This window comes from Tachypleus tridentatus, chromosome 13 (assembly GCF_004210375.1).
Source record: "Tachypleus tridentatus isolate NWPU-2018 chromosome 13, ASM421037v1, whole genome shotgun sequence".
Lineage (NCBI taxonomy): Eukaryota > Metazoa > Arthropoda > Merostomata > Xiphosura > Limulidae > Tachypleus > Tachypleus tridentatus.
This window is the reverse complement of record NC_134837.1, coordinates 215034522-215053585: the sequence shown is the minus strand read 5'-3', so window position 1 is coordinate 215053585 and position 19064 is coordinate 215034522. Positions and strand designations below refer to the sequence as shown.

The following is a 19064-nucleotide window of genomic DNA, read 5'->3' as shown; positions in this document are numbered from 1 at the left end:
ATAATTTTACAGGTGCTGGGGAATCAGGGAAGAGTACGGTCGTAAAACAAATGAAGTAAGCATCATTCATTTTAAATTTTAATTATTTTCAAATGGTGTAAAACTATATCTTACTGAGCCTATCACAGATATTTTAAAATATTACTATCAGCAAATCTGAGTTTTGGGTGTGGTCTTGAGCTTGAGGTAGGGCGTGGCCACACCTGTATGACGGTAGGGCTAAACATGTGTTGAGCATGTGGTGACAGATAAAATATATAAAGCACATTTTCAACTATACATATATATATAAATCATGATTTATTTAATATCAAACAAATATTTCCAAGAATTCCTTCAACTTAGTTAAACAACATTGTATTACTTCATTTAACTATTACGGTCAGTATACTAAAGGTTAAGTGAAAGACTAAAAGCGCTCTATATTTAGTTATATTTAAGTAATAACTGTTTACTACTCTACTAATTTCAGTTAGAAAAATTAAATTTGTATATATATATATAGGTATTTATTTACAATTAATTATGACGAATGTTGTTTATCATGAAAATTTCTAAAAATTGTTTATTTTTCATAATTAATTTGTATTTGTTACTGCTTTATTGGAGGAATTGTATATTATTTCATTGCGAATAAAACATTGTTAGGAAATGGGTCTGCTTCGCGCCGTTCTAGTTAAAGGTATAAGAAATACATGACAGTCCAGCTGGACAAGCTGACTCGTGAGAAAAATAGACGGGGGCGACCACTTTCCACAAGAACCGGTAATAGTGGTTTTAGTTGTATGTGTTCCAGGAATTGAGTCTGCCGTTTTGTATTAAAAATATATATATAATAGAAGAAACGTTGGATTTTTTCTGTGTGTATTACAACTTCAATACAACTTTTACACATTGCGTTAGCAAGCCTTTAAGCAAGAAGCTAGCTTACTGTTATTATGTTCTTAATTACATTCAGGTAGTACAAGGTTTATATTAGTAATCAACATTTAACCCTTAAACAGCAGGGATGTTGTAGGCAGCAGCATCAACTGATGATGGCCGCCATTTAAGGGTTAAAGGTAACTTAAGAGAAATAAACTCTAGCCTAAAACGTTTGCGAAAAAACGTTGAGATTTCAGAAATTGCGTTATACGACTTGCCGGTATATACGAATTATTCTTAGCGTCGGTTTAATCTTGTTTGATAACAAGATATTTAATTACATATTTCATAAGTCACTACATCATTTTGTTGTGATATATCTGATGGCTGGCTAGTGAGGCCTATATTGTTATCACAATTAACTTGATTGCTACTTTGTCAATTTTAATACAAAATTCCAGAAGTTTCTTAAGGTGTTTTTAGAGTACTCTTATAGTATTATCCATTAATGAGTTATTAAAATAACTTGATTAATAATTTACTTAGGTTTAACATGGTTTTTCTCCACATGCAGAATTAGAAAAAGCTTTTTAAGTTTCTTTTATTTAGTAATACTATACACATACAAAAACAATAATCAAGAAATATAGCACATATGCTTTGTAACAATTCAAAACATGTAATTGAAGTAATACTGAACGTGCGCTCTGTCACTGTTAATAAGATGACATTGAAGGGATATTAGGCCTATGCGCTTTGTTACTAATAGCAACAAAATATTGAAATATCAAACGTGATATGCTCTATTACTGTTGGTAACATAGCATTGAAGGAATATTAAACGGGTATGTCTTGTTAGTGACGGCAACGTAACATTAAAGGAATATTAAACGTGAGTGCTTTGTTAACAAATGCGACAGTAACTAATGTAAATAGAAACCACGTTCTCAATAAATGTAGAATAAGGATGGTGTTTAGTATACAGTATATGAGCATCATTTGTATAAAACGATGAATTTTATCAACAATACAGTAACAAGTCTTAATAAATAAGGTACTATACAAACCATTCCAATTTTAAACAAGGCTTAAGATAAACTGGTGTTTCGGACTTTCCACTAGTTCCTATGCATACTATCGCTAGAAGAATATCTTAAAACAACAGGAGAAACAAACGTAAAACATTGCGAGTCACAGATATGCCGTTATATCTGTTGATTTTGTAGCTCAAAGCTACTCAATGGCTATCTGTGCTAATAGTCCCTATATTTGAACAGGTATGCTAGGGGGAAGGCAGCTAGTCAACATAGCCTACCACCAACAATTGATTTACTTTTTATTAACGAATAGTGGGGTTGGCCATCACATTATAACGTCCTCTTGGAGGAAAGTGCGAGCACATCTGGCTACAGGTTTCGCTCTCACTACCAGCAGATTGTGAGTTGAGCGCCCCGAATTAACCATTAGGCGATTCATTTATGAGTAAATAAGCCAATATTGTAAAATAATGAAAACATCTATGGTCATCTTGATCGTTTCGAGTCGGATATGGTAAGCATATATGACAGCTCAATATATTTTCATATACCACTGCGAAGAATATTTAACATGTTACGTAGTATGTACATTTGTGTTTCAAAACTTCATATCCACATGTAGTCTTCTGAGTTTTGTAAAATTCGTGACCTTATCGTCACACATTTATAAACAGAAATCTATTAAATGTTCGCGCGAAACGTAGAACTTCGAAACGAAGTCTTGTAACACTAAATAATTGTTTATGTGTAATTAGAAGATAATTAAAATGTTTTGTTTCGTAACCATAACCTCGCGACCCATAATTTTATTGAAACTGAGTAAAAGATATTAATGGGAAAAATTTCCTTGCTTTGAAAATTTAATGTATAAGAATTTGTTTTAGGACACTTGTAGTTAAAAAACTATTTATTTGTGTCACTGTGTAATTAATTATGAGAAAATCAAACTAGTAACAAATGTATAAAGGAAGTGACGTCACTTCCTCGACAAAAACAACAAAGGAAAATTGATGTGAAAAAGTCAGACTAATGTTCTCTAGAAGTATGTAGTATGTTCCACTATCTGTAAAACTTTTCCATATGCTTATAAGTTATTGTTTATTTACCCGTTAGCCTCGCAGCATGGTTTTAAAAAATGTAACGCCCAGGATTTATTTTGGGAAGGGGGAATAGGTTTTTTTCGCATGTTTAGTTTGTGATTTAAAACTGCATAAGAACACGTTAGTTAGTCATGTGGCTCATGCATCTGTAAAGTTACATAAAGGCTATCTTCGCTACCCATCCACAAATTTCAACTGATAGACGAGAGGGAAGGAAGGTACCCAGTGTTTTGTCGTTACTGTACTAAATAGAAACATACATTGCCTCATCAACATGTGTGTATTGTTACCTAGTAACAGTGTTTTCTTATAGCAAAGCCACATCGGGCTATCTGCTGGTCTCACCGAGGGGAATCGAACCCCTGGTTTAAGCGTTGTAAATCTGAAGACATACCGCTGTACTAGCGGGGAGCTACCTAGTACAGACAAATAAGTAAAAGCTACAGTCGCTTAATATTCAAATCATCAGCAAGGAAACTTATAAATTTATAGAAAATATGCATCTTTTAGACTTACATAGAATTAACATTAAAAGTGTGTGCGTTATCACTATTAGCAACATGACATTGAAGGAATATTAACAATGTATGCTTAGTTATTGTTGCTAACATGGCATTGAATGAATATTAAATGTGTGTGCTTTGTTACCTATGGCAACGTAACATTGAAAGAATATTAAACGTGTGCTTCGTTACTATTGGCAATATGACACTTAGTTTAAATGTCACGATTTCTAGTTAGAAAGGCCATTTTGACGTTATGTTTATCTATATTTGTGCTACTGTGTAATTAATTAAAAATATCACACATGATTTTAGTTACCTGCTGTTATTTTATCTTGTCTTTAATATGTATTGGAAACATGTCCTCAATAATAGACGCATGTTCTACACGTGACGACTTAAAATATATCTTACAAAATAATTGACAAAATTGTTAACCGTTAAAAATACGCATGTTCAGGGGTAAAAAATTAAAAACGTACTTCCATTTTTAAAAGAAGTCATTTTTAATTGGTTAAATTAAATTAAAATGTATTCAGAAATAGCAAAATAATACATGTAATTAAGAGTAATTACGAACAAATTAATAACATTTATTGTTGTTACCTACGATGTTTATTACGTAAGCCTCGCTTTTCATTATGTTTTAAAAACGTTTTTGTCCTGGTTTAAGTTATTGTTATTACATGAATTCACATAACATATCTGTGCTCTACTACGAGGTTGAAATCGCCATTAAGATTCACAGAGGCCCCAGTGTACCGATGAAGGTCCTCCGTTGCCCTCACTTACTCTAGTTATCTGTTCATAGTATTCGAGCATGTGTGTTAAGATTATTCTCACTGGTTTGTGAGTGAGGTATAAACACAGGGGATCTAGGAACAAATAATAAGATGCAAGATTTGGTTTCCACGACCATAAAAATCCCACTCTTAGGTTCTCATCAGTCATTTTAGCCTCTCTTGTTATCCCCTTTGTAGGAGGCTAGGCCAATATAGTTTAGTACATTCCCTGGCCAACCTGAGTCCTTCTGCTAAGTTTGGTATTGATAGTTCAAGAACCATAAGAATTAGATGGGATACATGCATTCAGTTACATTGTTTTAACACTACATCATTGTTCAGAATGTTATTGTTATTAAATGGTTGTTCTGTAAGCTGTTCATATAGTGTTAATAGGTGTACCTTGTCGAGATTGTTTTATTTATATTAACGCACTGAAAACAGGAACAATCTCGTTATTTAGTGAGAAAGTGTAATACCGAATGAGATCGATGGTATTGGATATTTAACATTAAGAGGCCGGCGATATTTTAACCGCGCCTCGTAACCAAGAATATTAAAACAGGTACTTATTCAAGGTGTTTCAATTTATTTATAAGTGAATTCGAGTTATCGGTCTGTCACAGCTGTAAACACTTGGTAGTGACATTGGGAAAGACAAGGCCTAGCTGTTGTTAGAATTACAAAAATGGAATAATCAAGGTATATTGGTGCATATTTTGAATCAAGCCACTGCGAATCATTTAACGAAACTAACTTTTAATTGTTCATGTTCTTAAAAACATTGAGCAGTCACAAAATAATAAGATTTGCAGTTATAAACTATTCTTAAAATGATTCTCGTTGGTTATTTGTAAAATTTCGATCCTAATCTGTACAGTTAAACGTGTAGACTCAAAATTATTGTTTAAACTCTGTAATAAGATTCGGCTCCTCTCGGCTGTTTCCTTCGCCTCTTAAAGAAATTATACAGTGAAAAAAGATAGAATGTAAAGGTTTAAATGCTCTAGATCCCATACAAATCTCGATAGAGGACACAGAGTGAAACATGAATAAATATTTGAGTGGTTTGTTACAAAAAATATGCAGTTTCTCAACGTTTTTACGACCTAAACAAAGTAAATATAAATATGAATAGAAGAAAATAAGAAGCATTTTATTTGTTTAACAGCTCTGGGGAATCACTGTCTCCTTCTTCTCTCCTGACGGGCCTCCATAGATTTCATTTTTCGAAATACAACACTATGTCAAATTCATTATTGCTGTACACCCGCGACGCCAGTAGCCACATAGAGGTCGTTTGTGAACATTACAGAGACACATCGAGCGATAATTAATGAGTTCTCTAGCTTTATAGGAGGGTATTCTTTCATACGAGTCCCTCAGTAGCACAGCGGTATATCTGTGGTCTCACCCTGCTAGAAACCGGGTTTCGATACCGGTGGTGGGCAGAGCACAGATAGCCCACTGTGTAGCTTTGTGTTTAATTTCAAACAAACAAACTTTTATACGAGCGGATAACCACCTAGTGGTGAAGTCGGCGAATTCATTCACACAAAAATTAATTTTCATTGTGTTAATGCAGGGTTAATTTTAATGGATTGCCCCTGTATAACTTTCTTACTCGGAGAGCAGTGCTGTTACGTCAAGAAACGCTATTTAGATTGTATTTCAGATACGCGGGCAAGTTACGTAAGGGTTGGTTATCTGCACTGGTGCCCTTGCATACCGATTGACAGAGAACAGAAAAGGTATTCGTTATCAGCTCTTGGGTTAGTGTGACCGAGTTATGAAATTGAATTTTTAAGCTTATAAGACAACCAATTAGTGGAACACGGTTTTTTATTTTATTTTTTCAATTAAGGACAGTAACTATTGCTCCTTTGTTCATCAGATAAACCTTTAGCCTGTCCCACGCTAATTATAGAAAAAATGATATAATTCCACAGTTGTTTTAGTCGTTTCGATGGTTTTCAGTCACAAAATGGATAGGATGTATTTTAGACTAAAATAGTCGTTATTTCATTTCATAAGTGTATTGGCTTTCTATCCACGAACGACTGTCACATTATCACCTGATGTTGGTTAAAACGTTAACCCGAAATGTCTCTATTTAGATTGTTACTTTTCGCCACGATTCCAAACAACATCCAAATACCACTCCATGGAGCACAAATGCCAAACGTCGTTCATTTCAACGTACGAAACGCACCGGATCATGTTTTTCGGTGTTCGTAATTTAATTCTTTAATTGCCCTGTTTTAAATATCTGATTGTATTTAATTTACGTATATTTATTCATAGTACGCGAAACAGATTGTTAAAGATTCAGATTAATCAACGTTTGCTTACGCTATAGATATATTATATATTTCTACGTATTGTTATATGATGGATTGACGGGTGACTTTTTTTTTTATAGAAGATTAATTTATCTTTGAATTATTTAATGCCTCCACACCTACAACGAAACGTCGTTGGTTAAATCTTCCTGTCAAACTGCATTTCAGTATGGTTTAGGTGGAACAGCTGATTAACAACGTGATTTGACACGTTATCTTATGTGTAGAATAAACGAACCGTGTGTTTGTTTGCACCCTAACTTCTCCGAGCCTGTTGGACCAATCCCAACCAAGATTTGTATATAAACATTATGAGTTATAGAGAACGTTTTAATGGAAGAATCAGGACTGCACCCAGCCGGTGGGACCGCGTTAAGTCTGTGGACTTGCAGCTCTAAAATCAGGGGTTCGTTTCCCCGCAATAGTTTTGCTCTGAAAACAAAACACGCACGCACATACCCAAGATTGTCATGTGAAAAAGTTCCCGCAAGTCTTTGTACTTTCGGAAGTTTAAAAAACATTGTAACGTTGACCAAGGTTTTAGAAGGTTATTTTGATAGTTGCTTAGTAGTTTTGACCATTTTAAATATTTATTGTTGATATTAATAATGTTTAAGTCATGCGCCCCACGAATAACGAGAGATAGGGAAAAAATAAGCATATTAATTTATTTTGTTGTTGTTTATTTGTTTTTTTTAATTCGTAAAAACGTTTTAAATAACGTCAAATTATCCAGGCTTTCTATTCTACGCCTAGTTCAGGTGATGACAAGTTCCATACCTCTAGTTCAGGTGATGACAAGTTCCATACGCCTAGTTCAGGTGATGACAAGTTCCATACCCCTAGTTCAGGTGATGACAAGTTCCATACCCCTAGTTCAGGTGATGAGAAGTTCCATGCCCCTATTTCAGGTGATGACAAGTTCCATATCCCTAGTTCAGGTGTTAACAAGTTCCATACCTCTAATTAAGGTGATGACACGTTCCATACCACTAGTTCAGGTGATGACAAGTTCCATACCTCTAGTTCAGGTGATGACAAGTTCCATACGCCTAGTTCAGGTGATGACAAGTTCCATACCCCTAGTTCAGGTGATGACAAGTTCCATACCCCTAGTTCAGGTGATGAGAAGTTCCATACCCCTAGTTCAGGTGATGACAAGTTCCATATCCCTAGTTCAGGTGATGACAAGTTCCATACCCCTAGTTCAGGTGATGACAAGTTCCATACCCCTAGTTCAGGTGATGACAAGTTCCATACCCCTAGTTCAGGTGATGACAAGTTCCATACCCCTAGTTCAGGTGATGACAAGTTCCATACCCCTAGTTCAGGTGATGACAAGTTCCATACCCCTAGTTCAGGTGATGACAAGTTCAGGTGATGACAATCCCTAGTTCAGGTGATGACAAGTTCCATACCCCTAGTTCAGGTGATGACAAGTTCCATACCCTAGTTCAGGTGATGACAAGTTCCATACCTCTAGTTCAGGTGATGACAAGTTCCATACCCCTAGTTCAGGTGATGACAAGTTCCATACCCCTAGTTCAGGTGATGACAAGTTCCATACCCTAGTTCAGGTGTTGACACGTTCCATACCTCTAATTAAGGTGATGACACGTTCCATACCCCTAGTTCAGGTGATGACAAGTTCCATACCCCTAGTTCAGGTGATGACAAGTTCCATACCCCTAGTTCAGGTGATGACAAGTTCCATACCCCTAGTTCAGGTGTTGACACGTTCCATACCTCTAATTAAGGTGATGACACGTTCCATACCACTAGTTCAGGTGATGACAAGTTCCATACCCCTAGTTCAGGTGTTGACACGTTCCATACCCCTAGTTCAGGTGATGACAAGTTCCATACCCCTAGTTCAGGTGATGACAAGTTCCATACCCCTAGTTCAGGTGTTGACACGTTCCATACCTCTAATTAAGGTGATGACACGTTCCATACCACTAGTTCAGGTGATGACAAGTTCCATACCCCTAGTTCAGGTGATGACAAGTTCCATACCCCTAGTTCAGGTGATGACAAGTTCCATACCCCTAGTTCAGGTGATGACAAGTTCCATACCCCTAGTTCAGGTGATGACAAGTTCCATACCCCTAGTTCAGGTGTTGACAAGTTCCATACCTCTAGTTCAGGTGATGACAAGTTCCATACCACTAGTTCAGGTGATGACAAGTTCCATACCCCTAGTTCAGGTGATGACAAGTTCCATACCCCTAGTTCAGGTGATGACAAGTTCCATACCCCTAGTTCAGGTGATGACAAGTTCCATACCCCTAATTAAGGTGATGACAAGTTCCATACCCCTAGTTCAGGTGATGACAAGTTCCATACCCCTAGTTCAGGTGATGACAAGTTCCATACCCCTAGTTCAGGTGATGACAAGTTCCATACCCCTAGTTCAGGTGATGACAAGTTCCATACCTCTAGTTCAGGTGATGACAAGTTCCATACCCCTAGTTCAGGTGATGACAAGTTCCATACCCCTAGTTCAGGTGATGACAAGTTCCATACCTCTAGTTCAGGTGATGACAAGTTCCATACCCCTAGTTCAGGTGATGACACGTTCCATACCTCTAATTAAGGTGATGACAAGTTCCATACCCCTATTTCAGGTGATGACAAGTTCCATACCCCTAGTTCAGGTGTTGACAAGTTCCATACCTCTAGTTCAGGTGATGACAAGTTCCATACCCCTAGTTCAGGTGATGACAAGTTCCATACCTCTAGTTCAGGTGATGACAAGTTCCATACTCCTAGTTCAGGTGATGACACGTTCCATACCTCTAGTTCAGGTGATGACACGTTCCATACCCCTAGTTCAGGTGATGACAAGTTCCATACCCCTAGTTCAGGTGATGACAAGTTCCATACCCCTAGTTCAGGTGATGACAAGTTCCATACCCCTAGTTCAGGTGATGACAAGTTCCATACCCCTAGTTCAGGTGATGACAAGTTCCATACCCTAGTTCAGGTGATGACAAGTTCCATACCCCTAGTTCAGGTGATGACAAGTTCCATACCTCTAGTTCAGGTGTTGACAAGTTCCATACCTCTAGTTCAGGTGATGACAAGTTCCATACCCCTAGTTCAGGTGATGACACGTTCCATACCTCTAATTAAGGTGATGACACGTTCCATACCTCTAGTTCAGGTGATGACAAGTTCCATACCTCTAGTTCAGGTGATGACACGTTCCATACCTCTAGTTCAGGTGATGACAAGTTCCATACCCCTAGTTCAGGTGATGACAAGTTCCATACCTCTAGTTCAGGTGATGACAAGTTCCATACTCCTAGTTCAGGTGATGACACGTTCCATACCTCTAATTAAGGTGATGACACGTTCCATACCCCTAGTTCAGGTGATGACAAGTTCCATACCCCTAGTTCAGGTGATGACAAGTTCCATACCCCTAGTTCAGGTGATGACAAGTTCCATACCCCTAGTTCAGGTGATGACAAGTTCCATACCTCTAGTTCAGGTGATGACAAGTTCCATACCCCTAGTTCAGGTGATGACAAGTTCCATACCCCTAGTTCAGGTGATGACAAGTTCCATACCCCTAGTTCAGGTGATGACAAGTTCCATACCCCTAGTTCAGGTGATGACAAGTTCCATACCCCTAGTTCAGGTGATGACAAGTTCCATACCCCTAGTTCAGGTGATGACAAGTTCCATACCTCTAGTTCAGGTGATGACAAGTTCCATACCTCTAGTTCAGGTGATGACAAGTTCCATACCCCTAGTTCAGGTGATGACAAGTTCCATACCCCTAGTTCAGGTGATGACAAGTTCCATACCCCTAGTTCAGGTGATGACAAGTTCCATACCTCTAGTTCAGGTGTTGACAAGTTCCATACCCCTAGTTCAGGTGATGACAAGTTCCATACCTCTAGTTCAGGTGATGACAAGTTCCATACCCCTAGTTCAGGTGATGACAAGTTCCATACCCCTAGTTCAGGTGATGACAAGTTCCATACCCCTAGTTCAGGTGATGACAAGTTCCATACCCCTAGTTCAGGTGATGACAAGTTCCATACCCCTAGTTCAGGTGATGACAAGTTCCATACCCCTAGTTCAGGTGATGACAAGTTCCATACCCCTAGTTCAGGTGATGACAAGTTCCATACCTCTAGTTCAGGTGATGACAAGTTCCATACCCCTAATTAAGGTGATGACACGTTCCATACCTCTAACTAAGGTGATGACACGTTCCATACCTCTAGTTCAGGTGATGACAAGTTCCATACCCCTGGTTCAGGTGATGACACGTTCCATACCTCTAATTAAGGTGATGACACGTTCCATACCTCTAGTTCAGGTGTTGACAAGTTCCATACCTCTAGTTCAGGTGTTGACAAGTTCCATACCTCTAGTTCAGGTGATGACAAGTTCCATACCCTAGTTCAGGTGATGACAAGTTCCATACCCCTAATTAAGGTGATGACACGTTCCATACCCCTAGTTCAGGTGATGACAAGTTCCATACCCCTAGTTCAGGTGATGACAAGTTCCACTGAAATTTAAAAGAATGTTAAATTGACAACGTGACATATAGCTTCAACACACTAGTTTTAAAATTTTTGCCTATAAGGTCTGGGCGTAACGTAGGGCGTGTTGTAGTGCAGATCGGAAGATCCAGGATTTGAGCCCTGATGTTTTGCCGAATTTTTCCGCGTGTTCGCCTGGTTAAAATCGATACAAGCTGTTTTCGTTACTCGTTGCGAGGACAGAACAAAATTCCTATTGCGTTTAACAGTAAACAAACAAACACTCGATATTTTTTGCTGTGGGAAGTGTTATAACTGTGACAAGCAATCCCTTTGTTGCTACACATTCAACAGGTGCTGATGACTGAGTGCTGTCACTCTGGTTAGCAGATATAAGTTAGGAGTCTCATACACCTAATCTGACTGTTTGAAATATATGTAAATTACTTTTATACAGTTCAGAATATATGTAGATGATTTGTATGTACTATAACTTGGCCAACACCAGTATCATCTGCTAAAATATGTAGATTATACTGAGCTACAAAAATTATATTAAAACACAAGGTGGTTTGTGGTGCAGCCAAACCAACCTACTGCAGTTGTATTTTATTAACAGGAGTGATAATGCAGCGATTTTCCACCTTCAATATTTCGGACTTTGATAATCCAAACTGACACCTATTTTCAGTAGACTGGATTCTTACTTCACATATCAAACTTCAAGACAATCCGTTAAGAAATAACCTGAGATATAACACTTCCATTTTTTTGTCTCTTTGGCACCAAAAGTACAAAACCTTTATCTCACAGGAAATATATTTAACTTCTATGGGTTTTTTTTTCTAATTTGATACTCTAATAGATTTTTGAACCTACAGTTAGGGGTCTCGTTTGATTTAAATATAAGCCGCAAATGCAAAGTTATTTCGTAAAAACGCTCAAACTTAGCAAAAAATTTGCTAGCGCTTACGCAAAACATTGTATGAGCTATTTGTATAATATTTTTACTCCAGCTTCACCTAAGAGTAAAGATGGATAATTTAGAGCAGCTAAAATATAATGTGAAAGGACGTGTAGATATAAAGTATTGGTTAGGCCAAGCAAACTAGGTTAGCGATTTCTAACTCAAGTTTCAAAAGAATCATACGAGTAAACGGTTATTATTGCTTAGTAATTGTCAATTTTTCAGCACAAAGTTGCTAAATTGTTTTGGAATTATCCTAATTAAAGAGCGTTTAGTGTCACATGATATTAGCTTAAGCAGTTAGAATAGATAACGATGCTTGATACAGCTGTACCGATTACATAATGGTGATGACAAGAAACTTTTAATCTAAAGTCCATAGCGTTACTATAAAGGAAGCTATTAACACTGTTTAAGAGAGAGAAAACTGCCACTATATAGCTTAAATAATCTGGCTGGTTCTTTAAAGTAAAGGTTTGTTCCAAGTAATAGCGTTGCGATCCTAGAGGTAGTGTTGGTTACTATCGAATGTCACATACTTGGTGTGGTATGTAGGTGTGTATCGATAAAAAGTCACAATATCTAATTACAAACACCTTAGTTGTGAAAAACAATGTGACGAAAAAAGGATTGAATGTACGACGTAAAGGAATGAAATCAAAATTAGCGGTTAAACTAGTAGATACACTTATAGCATTGATAAGAATAATACAGCAAATATTCATTCAATAGTTAGCCAAGTCACGTATTTTGTTTTACCCACCATCATACTACAAATTTTTGGATTGCACATTTTTTTTCACACCCAAGATATTTTTGATTGGATATTATTTAACTGTATGTCAAAAGAAATATTCCAAAAATGAACCTGCTATACAAGGGGGAATAACTCGTTTAGCTTAGAAGAACATTGATACTAAAGTTTCTTCAAAGTGGGTTTTTATTTAGCTTTAAATAGTATAATATTTTTTCAAGTAAAATTTGGTGTTTTTTGTAAGGTGTCATGACAAATTAATTAGTTACTTATCTTGTACTTGAATCCATAAGCATGAAATCATCCACGACAGGCAGGTTAAGTTTCAACTAGTGCTATTTATATATTAAAAACTTTATACTTGCATAACCTAACAAAAAGTCTAGTGTAAAAGTTCGTAACACTTATATTTCTAACATAAATTGTTTCTTGGCACTTTTAGAATTATCCACGACAGTGGGTTTACTCCAGAAGATTTTCAACAATACAGACCCGTGGTGTTTAGCAACACCATTCAGTCAATGGTAGCTATGCTTCGTGCTATGCCTAATCTCAACGTAAACTTCGCAAACAACGAGAGGGAGGTAGGTAGAAATTCTTTACATGTAAACAACAACAAAGTGTTACAGAATCGATGGATGTAAACACTTGTACTAAAGTTTCATTTCACAGAACCGGTTAGTCATAAAATTTGTGAAATAACAATTATTTCATGGATTTATTATCCAAAGTGTCATAAACTGTTATTCACTATAACAGCGAACACTACACAGTGTTCCAGAGATACCACTGTTTGTCTGCTATTCTGCAAACCATAATCTCAGCCAAGGTTTTAACATGTATCTGATTCGGTTTGTCTCTATTATTGTTTTAAATGTTTCGCATAATAATGAAGACTGAAGGCTATAGACATTTTTTTTTCGAATTTGTCTCCTTAATTAGTTTTAAATATCACCGATTTAATGATATTGTTACCTTAATTCTAGGTATATGTCGTATCTTTAAAGACAGGAAGACATAATCCATCTTATTTGAAAACACAGAACGGCCGTGACTCGCGTGTGGTTAACTTGAATCTGTTATAATCCAACAATCCCTACTAAGACTAAATTTAAATATATCACATTGTTGTCCCCCTCTTTTACTGTCCAAATACTTATACCACTTTCTTGTACGACGTATGTTTTATAGCTCTATGCGCCCTTAGTGGCACAGCGGCATGTCTACGAACTCACAACACTAAAAACTAGGTTTCGATACTCGTGGTTTGTAGAGCACAAATATCCCATCATGTAGCTTTGTGCTTAATTCTAAAAACAAACAATAGCTCTATGCTTCTCAAGCTTTGTAATCCAGCGCCCTCTCGAATACAATATACCAGTTAATACATAATATAAAATTTATTTAAGCGGTTTATGAATACTTGTTAGCAAACAGTTTTAATTTTGCTCCACATGTAAAGCGTTTTAAACGACATTCGAATTTCCCAAAGAAATTTTCGCTGGGTAACACGCCTTCGTGAATATTTTGTCTTATCGGTGGGTTAGAGGGGTGTAGTACAAACTTATTATGACATACAGATTCATGCTGGTTGTGGCCTTGTTGTTAACGCGCCAGACTATAAATCAGTCTTAGCAAAATCTCGCTCTGTACTTTGAGACTATATTTGTGAATTATTGCAGGCTTTCCTTTATTTAACACCTAATTTACAAAATAAACATGTTTATCCATTAAAACAAACAACGGTAGAAGGACAAGAGGTTGCGAGTTCTTTTCATTCACAACCGTTTCGATATGTTTGGTTTCATGATGTTTTACATCGAGTTTTATTCAAGAACTGTCAGTTGATCAGAATGTTCCTGTAACTTGTAAATAAACACATTTCTACGTCTTATACATATGCCACATCTAGGCGAGCTTCGGAGATTACTGTGGCGCGAAAATCGATTTGAGGTTTGTTTGGCTCGATGCCAACAACAGCTAGTTTTCATATACACTCGAACATAGTTGTAAGGGCGTTATGATGTGACGGTCAGAATTACTGTTTTGTGGCAAAGAGTAGCCCAAGAGTGGGTAATAGGTGATATTGATTAACAGCCTTTCCTCTCGTTTTATACTTTAAAATTCGGGACGGCTAGTGCAATCAGTTATCAAGTAGCTTTCCGAGAAATTTAACAGATAAGCAAACTGAATTTTGACATAACCGGAAGTGTTAACTAATGCAATCGTTAAAGTAAATCATAAAAAAAAACAACAGACGAAGCTAACAAAGGTTTATTGGCTACCTTTTCAGAATGGCGTCATGATTACCTTCCTAAAGTTAAGTAATAAAATATTTAATCCATATCAGTGCATATTTACTTGATATAACTTTTTTCCATACACAACTAAATTCTTTACTTACGTGCATTGTAGGGTTTGAGTTACGAATACGTTTCTCCTATCGCCCACCCTACTTACTAACCCTAGCAGGCCTCACCCGAGTTCTTGTTATGTAAATATTTTCATACCTTTCAAACAAACATAATTTAAAACGAAAGCATTTCCATTAGTGAAACGAACGCCTAATCATAACGTGATAACAACATCCCAGGACCAGTTGTTTGTTTCCAAGTCTTTCAAACTTGACATGAGGTTCTTTTGTTCTATTCAACTGGTGGGCATGGCACAGATTGCCCATTGTGTAGCTTTGCGCTCAACAAGAAACAATTATCGGTTACTTCTCACCCCGCTTTATTTACTCTAAAATGACGTAAATAATTAATGATTTGCTCCACTTAATGGTATTTAATCTTTGTCTCTAACTATTTACAAAGAGTAGCTTTATCGGTACTTGTTTACGTTACATGCTATGACGTCATAAAAGGATGCAAACGAAAGCTTAGAAAATAGAAGAAAAATCCCGAGCAATATTCGAGGTCAATTTTGAAAGTTAGGCGACTTTTATTGTTTTTCGTGCCATGAAAATATAGTTTTTAGAGGAAGATCTGCCTTGTTTTATTTTGCTGTTTAATTTTTATTACTTCCTCCCCCATATATTTTGTTTATCACCTGACGTTAAATGTTAAACTTTTAAAACTTAAAGATAGTTTAAAGTTTAAACTTGGCAGCCATATATACATAAACGTTCGCTTGGCGTGCAAGGGGAACTTACCCCCCCTGCCAAGTAATAAATATATCTTTTATTTTTCATTCGGTATATATCTTTTTCCCTTGATTTAGACACTCCCTTTGACAGTTTTCTGTGCACCTTTATACATGTATAGATAACGTAGTGTTCATACCTGAATCTAAGGTTGAAGGATCAATGAACTTTTTACAAAACGAACACTTAGATTCATTAACTAGTTTAATTGTTTGTATTTACATTCACATAGAGAGTTTACAACCAAGGGATCAGATAACAGTACATATTATCTGTGGTGTCGTATGTAAACCATCCTAGCACGCCCCTATTGTACATATTTGTATTGTCTTATCCAACTCCAAATGAAAACGTAAGTTATATAGTTGATATAGTTAGTAGTTGATATTACATGAAATACTACGATAACAAGTGAATGTAACTGAATTATTGACTTTTTCAAATCAAGGTGTTCGTAATTAAACCTGTTCTCAATGAACAAAGTGTATAATAACTTCTGTAACATCCTTTAACACAATCTCTCCAAATAGATTAGAAATTATTGACACCAAAATAAATAAAAACTCTAAAAAGAAAAAAAAGTATGTTTATTTACCTGATAAACTAAACAAATCACATTTAATTTTACCAAAGACAGTCTAACTTTACTTTTTCCTGCAATGGCCTGGCATGGCCAGTTGGTTAGGGAGCTCGACCCGCAATCTGAGGGTTACTGGTTCGAATCCTCGTCACATCAAACATGCTCGCCTTTTCAGCCGTAAGGGCGTTACTTATGTGAAAGTCAATCTCACTATTCTTTGATGAAAGAGTTATCCAAGAGTTGACGGTAGGTGGTGGTGACCAGCTGCTTTCCCTCTAGTCTTACATTGCTAATTTAGATACAGCTAGTGCAGATAGCCCTTCTGTAGCTTTGCGCAAAAAGCGTTTGAAATAGAATTAATAATCATTTGATTTAGGTCCAATTTAAACTGGAAAATCTAAATGGTGGTGCATTTCAATATAGTTTCGTAATATTTGGATGGATATTTATATGAAACAAGCAACAACAACAAATGTTTCATCCATTGATCTTTATAATTACATAAAGAGTTTTTCATGACAAATTTTCTGGTGACTGGTGAGTTACGTTTCATATATCCATTTTTTAAAATTGATATTCCGTCCACCAGTTGTTTATCATGAAGATGTCAGGTGGCCAGTGGCATAGTTTTGAGAGCCTCAGTGCGTTTGTGATAGGTGGAGTGCCTGGTGGTTAGCGTGCCATACCATGCAATTGAGATTCATGACTCACGTCTCGTTGCTGAATAATCGGGCTTGGAGTTGTGGGTGTGTGATAGGAATAACGTTTATATCCCATTCTTCCCAGTAGCTCACGAGTTGGCAGTGGGTACTTTTTAAACAGCTGCTTTCCATACAGTCTATCAGTTGAAAATTTGGGACAGCTAACAAAGGTAGTCTTTGTATAGCTTTCCGCGAGTATATTAAATAACTATAGCTTTGCTTATGCGTCCACCTTATTTCAGCTATTTTGTTTTTTTAATATACGAAGGTTGATGTGTGAGGTCGAATGCATAGATTTGACACAATGTAATTCGTGAAATACCTTGAACATTACAGATAAATATTTCCTAAAAAGAAGTCTGTTAAAGTATCTGTCCACTCCCCAACCACCCAAAAAAATCTTCACTACGAAAAGAAATGATAACGCTCATGTTAAAAAAAATTACTTTTCTATGAGTTTTTTTATATCAACTGTACTACTGAAGAAAGAAACGTCATTTTCAACCTGGCTTCTGTCACGGCCTCATAATAATATTCGTGTGGACTGGAGTGTGTTTTGCCGTGCTAGGGTTTGTTAAAGTAACCACAGACAGGCGATATTGATCTAAAAGTCCCTTCTTCCTGTGAACTATAACATATGTAGAAGAATGTAGAGCATTTAAAATCAATACAGGATGGGCGCCCTCTGTGGGCTGTCGGAAAACACTATGGAAAAATTCTTTTATCAAGAAATAATCATCAACTTAGATGCATTGTGAGTTCATTAGTACTTAAGGACTTCTCATCATAGCTGATGTCAATATTTGATTAAATTGATTGCAGTAATTAGGAGAACCGAACTGATAAATCTAATAATCTGTTGTTAAGCAGTGGGATATCTGGTGTGTGTACCTACTGTAGGAATCGAACTCCCAATTCTGGCGTTATAAACCCTCTCTCCCAAACCGTTAACGGTACGGAACTCCATAGCTTTGTGTACTTTCGTGCTACATCAGTGTGGACTCGGGTTTATTTCAGTTTACGTACATAGCAAACAAAACATTGATTTTACTCCGTTGACTTTACATAACTTATAAAAGGAAATAAAGTGTGTTATTCAGTTGAGTTTGTTTTTTAATCTCTTGCTAATAGAACTGAATGATTAGCGCATAAAACACTTTGTGAGTTCATCAGTACTTAAGGACTTCTCATCATAGCTAAAACAAAAAAAAGCCAGCGAGGCTGAAAATATCGTAGCTGATGTCAAAATTTGATTAAATTAGGCTTAAGCGCTAATTATTCAGCTTTATTAGAAAGTGATTAAAAAAACAAACTCAACTGGATAACACTATTTCATTTTTTAAGTTGCGTAAAGTCAACCGAGTAAAAGCAATGTTTTGTTTGCTATGAACGTGAGCTGAAATAAACCCGCAAGTCGAGACTGATGTAACACGGAAATACACAAAACTATGGAGTTCCTTACTGTTAACTGTTTGAGATAGAGGGTTTATAACGCCAGAATTGGGAGTTCGATTCCTACAGTAGGTATGCACTCCAGATATCCCATTGCTTAACAACAGATTATTAGATTTATCAGTCTGGTTGTCGTAATTGCTGCAATCATTCTGTTATAATTTGAGAGAAGTGTGTTTGACCTCTAATCCCTTCTAGGCAGTTGCTTTTTGACCTGCCAGATATGATGTAATCAACCAGGGGTGGTTTGAGATGCGTCAGAAACGAGCTATTTTCCTTTTAAAACGCATACATTTCATAATTCTCTTGCTGGCTAAATATAGGTCAGCCAG

General features: G+C 36.5%; 1 protein-coding gene across 2 annotated transcripts in view; it reads left to right on the top strand.

Moving 5' to 3' along the window:
* The window catches only part of LOC143236918 (guanine nucleotide-binding protein G(o) subunit alpha-like), a 77177-nt gene that overhangs the window by 1081 nt on the left and 57032 nt on the right, over positions 1 to 19064 (top strand). For both annotated transcript variants that reach the window (XR_013019802.1, XM_076475601.1), the window contains exons 2-3: positions 13 to 55; positions 13297 to 13438. Coding sequence is in view for 1 of the 2 variants with exons in the window: in XM_076475601.1 (XP_076331716.1) it covers positions 13 to 55; positions 13297 to 13438 (185 nt within the window). In the remaining variant the exon portion in view is untranslated. The remainder of the gene's footprint in view (positions 1 to 12; positions 56 to 13296; positions 13439 to 19064) is intronic.